The sequence below is a fragment of the Lasioglossum baleicum genome, chromosome 13 (genome assembly GCF_051020765.1).
Source record: "Lasioglossum baleicum chromosome 13, iyLasBale1, whole genome shotgun sequence".
Taxonomy (NCBI): Eukaryota; Metazoa; Arthropoda; class Insecta; order Hymenoptera; family Halictidae; genus Lasioglossum; species Lasioglossum baleicum.
Window position 1 is genome coordinate 8383187 of NC_134941.1, and position 12056 is coordinate 8395242.

General features: G+C 38.0%; 1 protein-coding gene across 1 annotated transcript in view; it reads left to right on the forward strand.

The window, feature by feature from the left end:
* Nucleotides 1–11917, forward strand: part of LOC143214746 (uncharacterized) — a 446535-nt gene extending 434618 nt beyond the window's left edge. Inside the window, exon 12 of the mRNA XM_076436114.1 lies at nt 1186–11917. Within this exon, the coding sequence (XP_076292229.1) occupies nt 1186–1281 (96 nt within the window). The 3' untranslated portion in view covers nt 1282–11917. The remainder of the gene's footprint in view (nt 1–1185) is intronic.
* Nucleotides 11918–12056: the final 139 nt, after the last annotated feature.

A 12056-nucleotide genomic window follows, 5' to 3' on the forward strand; every position in this document is an offset into this window, starting at 1 on the left:
TTGTCCCCGTGTATACAAGTTCGTGGAACATGAAAAAATAATTCTGCGTTCCCGGTGACTTGGTGGCTAGATCGAAATAAAAATTGTCTATATTAAACCTTCGCAGTCGGAGCTGTGTGTTTTAACTTGAAAATTAAACATTTCTTCCAACCTAGAATAACTCTATTGTATTATAATTTTGTTTTATACACAAGAATTAAATAATTGATTAGATACCAACATAGTTAATAATGTAAACAATATTGTAGATAATGGTACAGAAATTTTTAATGGTCACTCTGAGTCGCCTCTGTTTTAACTTGAAAATTAAACATTTCTTCCGACCTGGTATAATTCCATTGTATTATGATTTTTTTTCATTTTATGCACATGAATGAAATAATTGATTAGATACCAACATAGTTAATAATGTAAACAATATTATGGATAATGGTGCAGAAATTTTTAGTGGTCACTCTGATTCACCTCTATATTAACTTGAAAATTAAACATTTCTTCCGATCTAGAGTAATTCCATTGTATTATGAATTTGTTTTATGCACATGAATGAAATAATTGATTAGATACCAACATAGTTAATAATGTAAACAATATTGTGGATAATGGTGCAGAAATTTTTAGTGGTCACTCTGATTCACACCTCTATTTTAACTTGAAAATTAAACATTTCTTCCGATCTAGAGTAGTTCCATTGTATTATGAATTTGTTTTATGCACATGAATGAAATAATTGATTAGATACCAACATAGTTAATAATGTAAACAATATTGTGGATAATGGTACAGAAATTTTTAGACAGAGAAGGACTCCAAGTGTCCGACTTCGATTTTGATAACTTTTTGTGAGATGATGGTATATGGATCTCTAATTATATATGCAAAATATTAGGAGTATTAACTCAATAGTTTTAAAGATATAAACAATTAAACTGTGAAGTTTTCGAAGTTCCATTATTTATTATTTATTTATTTATTAAGTTCCATTAGCCGTGTAAGCAACGAAACAAATGCTGGTAGCGAACGTGTTAATATTTTTGCGACATCCCGTCAAATTACTTTATTTTCTCGGAACGTACCATCGACTATCGCAACCATAATTGACAGGATCCCATCCCGAGGTTCAGGAACTTTGAAAATAATTATCGAAACGTTCGCTCAACAGATCCAACGTTTTCTCGGTTACAGGACTCGTCCTTGGAACTCAACTCTGACACGAACTCGAGGGGAAGTTCCGGCCCAGTCATGGCGTTGACTAATGGATCCTTGTCCGCGAAGGAATAAGTCGAGAAAGAATTAGTCATTGGAACACGGTCTCCCCCCAACCTCCCCTAAACCCCTGAAACCATTCCCGAACCCCCGAAAAAAACCCGTTGTCCGGGGGATTCCTGTACCAACGCCACCAACGAGACATATCGATCTCCTTTAAGGATAACACAACCCGTCTGTATATAGCTTAAATGCCTAACAAATAATTCAGGGTCGTCCCGTGCCAGATCTGGGACCTATTTCGGCGAGTTTAGTATCGATGGATCCCGAACCGTCGCGAGGATCCACGGAACGAGAATGATTTAAAGCGTTTCACCTTTGTTCGACTATACTATTTTTCTTTCACTTGTATTTTTCTTTTATTTTTCTCTTCCTCTGTTTTTCGCTTTCCTAGCTCGAGCTAGAAGCGTTAAACTTTTTTCTTTTAGCTCTCGCCATTCAAATGAAAACGATTAATCATTTTCTGGCTAGCGTTCTCGCCGCTCTGGTTCTCCCGGTGTTCGCAGGCCACGTAGTCATGCAGGACGCGTTCCGGTCTCGTGTTTTCGAAAATTCTTCCCTGCCAAATGCAATGACTTCCGATAACGTTTAAGGAATATACGGCACGAGGATTCTCGTCGGTCGAGATTCCGACCGATCGAACGCTCCGAAAATTACTGGCTACCGGCGGCGGCGCGGTCGAGACACCGTGTATCGATACCGACGGGTCGCTTCGAGACGGAATCCGTAAAATTGCCGGACGAAAATAAGAAACTACGTTTCTATTCCCAGTCGTCGTTCGAATGCTATTTAAATCCTGTGGAAATGGTACTCGAACTGGTTGAACATTCCCTCTAGATTCGAGGAAAATTAACTGCCACATTGAGACAAATACAAATGGTAATATCGTTCAGACTAAGATAAAATAGGATACTTTGTTGTCAATAATTAATGTTCTAGCAAATTATTATCAACAAAGTACCTCCAGTAGCTTGCAAAAAGGGATCACAAAGCAGAGATCGTATATCAACCCCTATTTAATTAATTAATTTGATTTAACCCGTTGCCGTACTTTGACGAGCCAGACTCGTGATGAAGGTTTTTAACAAAGTCTAACAGATATGAATGTTACGCGTTTCATTTTAGATGAAATAAAATTTGACTCGTTTGTAATCAATATTTAAGCATTAGAATAAATGTAACCATACAAAAAATATATATTTTCTTTTCTCTTCTACGACATTTCTGTGCATACATAAAGACGTTCTAATCAAGGACCAAAGATAACAGTTATTCTAAAATTTTCTACGATAAAACTCATTAATAAAAAGTTGATTATTATTGAAATTTAAGATAATGTACACAAAATATAAAGAAAAAAATTCGAAGGACAAAATGATTTAAAAAATATTGATTTTTATACTTTTTGGTTACAGATAACAGTTATTAGTGTCCGAAAAATTGGATCTTACTCGATAACTGTCATCGATGAGGAAAAACTGTTTCGATTGCTCAAATCAGTTATCGATGAAAGAAGTTCATTTCGATCGCTCATAACAGTTATCTCGATGATCTAATTTCTTTTCACTTGTTCATAATAATTATTCATGAGAAAATTCATTTTGGTTGCTTATTTATTTATTGAGTTGTCTTCTCTTTTTCGGATGGAGCAAGCCTGTGAAATCCATCGAGTAGGTTTCGTACAAGACAAATCAACAGACCATAAGAGCAACACAAAATCTGTTTTTGTTTGTCACATTAAATTTTGATTGTAGCAATTAATTTTACGAATGAAAAATTTATGAAATAACTGATCGTCTACCAATTGAAAGTTGTACAATTTAATAATAACTATTACAAATTTCCTTCATCAATAACTGTTATGAACGATCGAAATGAATTTCTCTCAACGATAACATTTACCAACAAGAGAAGAAATTTTCGGTTGCTTATAATCTTTACCTGTAACCAATACGAATTTTAGTCGATGAAATACTTGTTATTCTATGACTTTTTTCTTTTTAGTTATAACAGTTATGATCCCTGATTCTAATCACTGTAAATGTAAACGAAAAGGTACGGCAAGGGGTTAAAGATGCCACATAAACGTAAAAAAATGTTGGAAAGGGATACTCCAACAAAATGAAGATTTAAGGCTTCTCCACTTAACTAATTTGGCTGATAATTAAATACAGATGCCAGAGCTCAATTTCCAATCCCAAAGTTACGGGTTCAAAGTGCATCTTTGCCATTTCAAAGCATTCGTTCGAGGCTATTCAGTCAGATTCGACCCGGCTTCAGGATGTGCCTCTCGTCTGTGATAGTACCGTAGCCGTGTTTCTTATCAATTTTCGAGGAACCCCCCACCACGCCATCTTGGTTCGCGTGAAACACGTTTCGGGATGGCTCGAGACTGCGATTTGTCCGACTGCTGCTCGTGGCACGGTGGAAGATTTTTAAGTAGACAGCCGCGGAGATTCTTAAGTAGGGTGCAACATTAATGGATTCTTTTTCTAGCGTCGTTGAGAAATAGGTGAAAACCAGGCCGTCCGTTTGTGGTAACGTTTTATGAAAATTGCAGGTAGATTGCTGGGGATGTAACGCGCGGCGCGTTTCGCGCCGGGGAACGGAAATATTGTTGCCTTGCCGGAAGAACGTTGCGTAATTAATCATCAGCTTTTTCGCGATTTTTCTTTTCACTTTTAACATCGCGCGCCAACCGATTCTGGCATTTTGTGTTTAACGTTTCTGTGCGAAAGACGTCGGAAGTCTTCAATGCGTCGGAAATCTTCAATCTGAACATTGATTAGCCTGACTAATTCACCCCTTGCTGTATTTTACCGAGTCAGACTCGTGATGAAGACTTTAACAAAGTCTAACAAATACGAATGTTTGCCTTTCTTTTTAGATGAAATACAATTTGGTTCGTTTGTAATCAATATTTAAGCATTCAAATAAATGTAGCCTACGAGATTTTTTAGGGATAAAGAAGTGTTAATCACTGTAACTGTAAAGAAAATGTTACGGCAAGGGGTAAAACAGGACCTTATTTTCACAATATATTTACAAATCAATATAGAAAACGTACCTTATTTAATTTAAACCGAAATTTTTATTTGAATAAAATTTTTGTCCAACTCTGCTATCAATACAATGATTACAATAGAATAGGAAAACTGCTTATTATATGATCTCTTATTGAACTCATTGTAAATACATAATGATTTAACCAATAACAAATTATTACAAAGCATGTGCAGGAAGAAAAAATTCGAGAAAACAAGCAAGGGAAACACTTATCTAGAATACTTTCTTATCAAAAATAAGATAAAAATTGTTTATATGAAATCGGAAACGAAATTTCAGCTAATATTGTAGTTTTGTATGACTTTATTTTTCAAGCAACGTTGTTCAAGGTATTGCAAATTTCTACTGAAATATTTGTAAATAAATTCGTCAAGAATCTCCGGGCAGTAAAAATCGATCAGCTGACTGTAGAGCTTGTTGGTCGACGCATAATCATCGTTCTGAACGTGAGAAATATTCACGTAACCCTTAAATTAGCGTAAAGATAGTCGTTTATGTTGCACTAAGGATTTAATGATTTAACAGAAACGCTTTGGATCCACCGATCGTAAATCCTCCGCGATTTTTGTGATAGCATCGATACGCAAATTCGCCGAATCGAAGCCGATTTAGCACCGAGCCGACCGCCACCGGTATCATTAAGACACCTCTTTTAATCCGAGTAGTAGCCGAAAACGGTGACAGTGACGGTAACCGATCACGCGACAAAAGGGACGAGAGGTAAAAAGTTACTTGATTTCCACGGTAGGTCAGATGCATCGTGGCGTATAAATCTGATTTCTCGTAGTTGTATCGTCACACATGCGACAAAATGAAAAATAACCGAAAAACAAAAAAATGGCAAAAATAGTGAACGCTGAAAGAGAGAAGTCGAAGAAGAAGTCGAAGAAGATGGGCGACGAAGAAGAGGAAACGGAAAAGAATGAACGTGGACTCTTCCCGTGTTAAACTGCGATTGCGACAAAATGGTTAGCATATCAAACGTGTATTTTTGATGACGTGTGAGTGCGGTTTCAGTTTTTTCTTCAGCGAATTACGAACGCAGAGGCATCAAACATCGTCCAACAAAAAACTAGCGTAACTGTTTAAAACGAATGGGAAACGAGAGAGGAAAAAAAACACAGAGTAATAAAATGTATGGATTATTACGACGAACGAAATGCTGAAAACAAATCGCCGTAATCAATATTGGCTCCGTCTGGCAACGTACGTACTTGAGATCAAACATAGTGATCGAGCTCGGATCGTGTGCTCGCGTTAGTGTTACATGGTCCGAGCAGCCACGAGCAAACTCGGAGCGACGTTCGATGGATTTTCGAATTTAAATAGATACTTCACACCGTTATTTATTAATTAACTTTAAGTGCTGTGTTTTCAACGGGCCGAGGGTCGGATTAGTGCAACGAGTCTCGAAGCTAATAAACGCTTAATAAACCTACCAATAGCTACCGAGTACTGACGCAGCTATAACAATTCAAATCTTTACTCGCCAATTTTATTTTACACATTTTTTATTGGACCTAATACAAATAGAAAGATTTATTTACCAGAATTTAGAACTTCTACCATTTTAACGAGCACATTGTACAAAATCTAACACCGGTTATTTGACTGGTGTTGGAAGGTCGAAAAATGTATCAGACAAATTTTAAATGCACAATCATTAGTCGGACATATGCTAAATTTGTTTGCAAGGAACGTGGTCATGTGCTCGAGGCAAATGAAAAGTGTACGGCTGCTTTTTACTTTACCGGGCTAAATCTAGGAACTTGTTGACGTCTACAATATTTAATCCTCCGACGACGGACCATTCTTATCATTATCAATCAATCAATCAATTTTTTTAAACATATTGTTAAAAACACTTCTTATAAACACGATAATCTTTCTGTTCTTAATATACAGCAATCATTTAATTAATTTTCGAGAGACTGAATAATTGAATATACATATTGATGCTCCGGGTTAAGATAGATCCAGGCTTCGTCGTCGGATGGTCAATACACCATCCCTTGTCAAAAACCGCGCCTATCACAGATACCAGCCTCGACCCTTAACGTAATGTGTTTATACGTCTAGTGTACAGAAATGTTCGTGAGGTTCATGAGTAGACACAGCGGATTTAATGCATTTATTAATTAATTTAAATCGGCGAACACATTAGATGATTTTAAAGACAGAAAATAAATTTCCATTTCACTCCAGTATGTTGCGATTCAGGTAGAAAATTGTTATTTTGCATAAAGATCCGCTGTCTATTCGCAAGAGATCCCGGTACACCAGTTAAAGGTTAAGAATCCGAAAACAGGGAATCTAATCCAAGACGATCGTCCTTCTGAAACGATCAAGTTCGTTTTTGGACCTGATAGAGGCCTGAAAAAGTGTCGAGGACAAATCTGTCGGTAATCCAGAAGCGAGACGGTTTCGCTAATCCGAGCCAGTGCCGCAGCAGCTGAAATTGCTGAAACTCTTCGAGAACTTCGAGAATAGCCTCGTTTCCTACGGGTCCCCGACGCTCTGACGAGGGATTCGGGATCCGTGCCGCTACTTCCGCCAGTTTTATTTATTCATTTACACTATAACCGTTCGAACTTCCGTTAGACGCGTTCATTTGCGACTGCAATTGTTCACGAACCCGTGTGCACGGACCCGCCCACCCCTTTCAATCCCCCAATGTTCCTCGAAAATTTTCCGCGTTGCATATTCGCGTTTCCGTTTCCGTTCAATTGCACGTAGAAAATTACTCTCCGAGCGCGAAGCATACGGTAGCCGAGACACACACACACACGACACACACTCACACCCATACGAACAGAATGAGAAAGAGAAAAAGACAACAAAGAACACGTTCTATTATAGTTTGATCGCTGCTCCATGCGCTTGACCCCATGGCGAGGAGCAGAAATAAGTTATTTTGTGATATCGAAACGAAATCAAATTCGATTCTAGGCGCGATGTTGTACCGAGTATAATTGATATCCGATCAGTTGCTTCCGTCTCATTGAAGGAATCGTTAGTCGGACGCGGCCGAGTCATCGAACGACGTATTATAACACGCTTCTCGTAGCGTCAAACGAATTGTGTTGGCTGTGCTAATTAATTCGTAGCCTCCTCTTCGTGTAGAACTATAATCCACTTTTAAAAATTATCTTCTTCGTGTTATTACCTCCATAGCTTCACCGAGTTTATATTTCCGCTGTATCGTCGCGGGATTTGGGCAGTTCCCATTGATTCGACACGCCCCGCTACCTAGCGATTGGCTGCGCCGCGCGATGGAGGGGGTTACGACAGCCCCCTGGGCGGAGCTATGGAAGAAATAGTGCGTTTAGCTCTCTATCTGCGCATACAAATGTTAGTTATTCTTTGAAGTTCGTTGTAAGTATAATTTCCTCACATTAAACCTACCAGTGCCGGTCAAATGACCGGTTTTATATTTTTCATTTTACAAATTGATTCGATAAATTTCTTTATCCATGCACCTACTGTAATAAAAAATGCACAAAATCGAAATTAGCAGAGCCTTGTCTCATTTTTGTAAGCTAAAACATTTGAATCGCTTTTAGTGTTCGGTAGGTTCAGTTTTAACAATTACAATTGAATGATCACGAAGGCCACGAATTAATTACTCAGCTGATTATCATTGAACGTCGTGAACTGTTTCTCTTATCCGACACTCGTCTGGACCCGACAGATATAAAGCATAGTTCGTAATACTCGCGCGCCGCGAGTGCTTGAAAAACGCTTCGACTCGATTCGCGAAGATCAATGATAATTAGGCGGTGGAAGAGAACGAAGGACTAGGGCTGCTAATATCCGAGTTCAGACAGTTTACAATTCTCTCCCTTTCTCTCTCTCTCTCTCTCTCTCTCTCTCTCTCTCTATCTCTCCCTTTCTCTCTCTCTCTCTCTCTCTATCTATCTCTACCTCCCTATCTCTCTATCCCTCTTCTATGTACAGGGTAATCTACGACAGAGAAAGAAAAATCACAAAAATGGATGAACGATTCCAAGATAACGAATGACAGGAAAACGTTTAATGGAATGCGTTCAGCTTTCTTCGTCCATTTTCGCGAGCTGTAAACACCATCGAACTTCTCGATCCTCGTTTTGTTCAAGTACCCTTCGTGAATAGTCTGTAACAACGTGTGCGAATTTCGTTAGGAACGATGTGTGGATAATAGAGAGTTATCGCTGACATTTTTCGCGTACCTTGAAGCAACGAATTGTCGAAATATTTTGTTCATGCGAGCGATCTCACAAGAAATTAGAGTCGAGGGAAGACTGAAGTGCTGCTATCTGTTTATGGCACTATGCTGCGTGAATGTTTTCTGGATAATTTGATTTTTCGTTGGAGCGACAGTTCGCGGTTTCAAGGCGCGACGCGAACCGGTTCGTAAGAAGTACCATAAACAATTTTCATATTTCTATGTTATAAGAGACACCAGTTTACAGGATCCCATGGTAATGGATACGAGATTCGTCGTATAACAGTCTCGCTAACGTATTTATTATTGTAGCCGTGTATTATTTACATAAATTATTATGTGCGTCTATTATTGTAATATTATAATATCATTGTTATAACCGAGGCGAGATGATCTAGGCAGACACCGTGCGAGCGTGACGATGGATCGAAATCGATTCAACGGGGGCGGTACACTGACGTGGTTACACGTAAGTGTACCATAAATGTTTACGCCAATTTTACTGGGTTCATTTCTACGAACATGAATCGAATAGAGGATCCGTTCAACACTGTATTATGTTAATGAAGTATTCCCTCCCTATGAGTCTGTATAATCGTATCATTACTCTCACCGCATTACCGTAAACTATACTGCATCGAGTTCAGAAGTTGACTATTACAAAGAAATGTGTGTTTAAATCGTTATACGACATTTCCTCTGTATCGTCGCGCGATTTGGGGACACGGTGGGCGGTCCCCATTGATTCGACACGCCCCACTGCCTCGCGATTGGCTGCGCAGCGAGATGGGGGGCGTTCCGTCCGCCTTCTGGGCGGAGCTACGGAAGATATAACGTTCTCTCCAAAGTTGCGTACTTAAAACAGTATAATGTTTGATAGATTATGGTTTGTACATAGTCAAATACATATATTTGGATTGTACTTGTGGTGAGAAGTAGATTATGCGAGCATGATGAAGAGGATCATCACTTCTCTCTAAATGTATAGTAACGAGCAAAGTTGTTGTAGGAAGGGAATACTATTCTTCGTTGATACGTTGACCAACTAGGTCATTAAAAAATTCCCATGAGACACGTAATGACTTTTCAACACACAATTGTACTGTTCTAAATTAAAAGACAACGTTGATATTATTCATTGTAGCAAGAAACGCGAAATTGGCAAATACTACAGAACAAAAGTATGTAATTTTACATCAGAAATTTCGAATAGAAATTACAAAATAGTTTCGTGTGTCATGGGATCACGTAATAGCCGATTCGTTGAGCAATTTTCAAGCTACTATTTTCTCAATGTTCAACATGTAAATGCGCGAATACACGCAGTGTAGAATCACCGATACCACTGCGTGCGTTTCCATCATTGTTTATTATTGTTTAAACACGCGCGCTTCCGCGTGTGTTTTTAAGATACAAACGGTAGTGTCTGTTTGAAGACGTGAGTGTTTGTACGAGTCCGGGACAACAGGACCTCCAGCACGATTCCGTCAATAATTGAGCTAAGCGTAATTCGGAGTACAATATTTGCGGATAATTTCGGCAGCCCTAGAACGATTGTAATTAAATCATTGATCTCTCCTCTTCAATGGAATTTTCAATATAACGTACCTATACCTTTTACGTTTCTGCGTGTGTGAGAACCCTTCCCCGACCGCCTTCGACCTTTCCAAATCGTATCAAAACGGTAAATTCGTCGAAATTCGTAGAGAATTGTCTGAATCTTTAAACAATTGCTCTGAATCTTCATCTGACACACAATCCAGACACTAAACACATAGAATATTACTAGGATGTGGATTTCGTGCATTTACAAAATTACGGAGACATTAGAAAAGTTTCTAAAATATTGTTACATTATTTTCGGACGAAATACATATTCACTTTTTCATGAAAATCCACAGTCTAAACTGCCCATAATTACTCAGAGGGTGAAGAGAAAATTAATTAGTGCTTCAATTTTGTGATTTACTCGACCAGAATTGAATTGGTTCATTATCAATTAGTTGCACGAAACCTGATCCCGAGTTCAGTCCAATCGTTCTTCGAGCATCTTCCGCGATTAAGCTTAAGTAACATGATCGGGACTTGTGGTTTCCCGAAAGTTCGAGAGATCCACGAAGAAATCACGATCAGATAAGCGTGGATGGAATCTTATTTGACGGAGAACTTACGTCGCCGTGCCCTCAGCAGTGTGTAGAATTAAGCTAATCATTTTACTAAACGGTATATCTTCCGAGTGGTCTGTATAGTTTGTCCGTATCGCGGTGTATGTTCGTGAAATAACGAGCTATTTGGAGAAGAGAATCAGAAAAGAGGAAAAAGGAAAGGAAACGAGAGATTACGAAACCGATAGATCGATCGAGGCGTTCTCGAAACAGACCGGAAACCCCTCGACCTTTACTTCCGGGTTTTACTTCCTCCGTTCATTCTTCGTACGAAAGAGGATACATTTATCTATGTTAAGTTCCGATTAGATTCTAGCAACGAGAGCTATTTGTTCTATATAGTCCTATGAATAAACTATACAAAAATAATATATATATTATTGTATATGTATATTATTATAAATCAGATCTACAATGTATATTTATATGTACAGGGTGCCTCATTTGAAGATTTACTTGGAATTATTTCCACACTACAGCTTGTTTCATAAAGTGTTTCTTGATCTTATGAATCTATACTACATATCTAAGACGTCTTTTGGTGATCACTAGACATTCATGATCAAAATTAATCGATTAAATGCTAAACGATAAAAATTTAAATAGTAAATATCCTCGAATTATCTCGAGACGACCTTGATTAATCTTTAAAAACCTTAATCGATTATATATAGTAATAATATTAATATTAATCCTGATTATCGATCAATAAATTCAACGTGAAACGAGCTACGCATCTCTACCTAAATAAAAACATACAATTCTATATAAAAAAAAAAAGAATCACTTTGAAAGAAAGTATTTGTTCACCTGATTCGTGTTATATTCGGCAACATTTTTTCGAACGAGCTGCATTTTGGAAAATAATCGCACGCGAGACGCCGAATGGGATACACTGTGTGTATATAGATATGAGTATAATGTATATGGACAATGTTTCATGGATCACTATCATCAGAATAAAGTAGATTATGTCTTTTAATCGGCTCGGTGATTGATTGCTGATGGCTCCGTGTCTGCGTGTGAATTCCGAGAATGAGAGAAATTCATTGTTTCGAGACATTTAGTACGATGTGCCTTCGATTGCGTTACGGACTGGGAATGGATAAAAGAAAAAGAAAAAAAACGTTTGTAACCGTAGCCGTACCCAATTGTTGTTCTTTCTTGTTTTATAATCGAGATTTCTGTGTTAATGTGATTAAACGTTCGCCGTAGAGGATTGTCTTTTGATTTCGAGCGTGTGCCACACGGGAGAATTTCGAAATTCGTTTCGTTTCTGTTCCGTCACCGAATTTTATATTTATTTTAGTTCTCGTAGACGATGGTAGTGTCTTGAATAAACGTATTGTGTACAC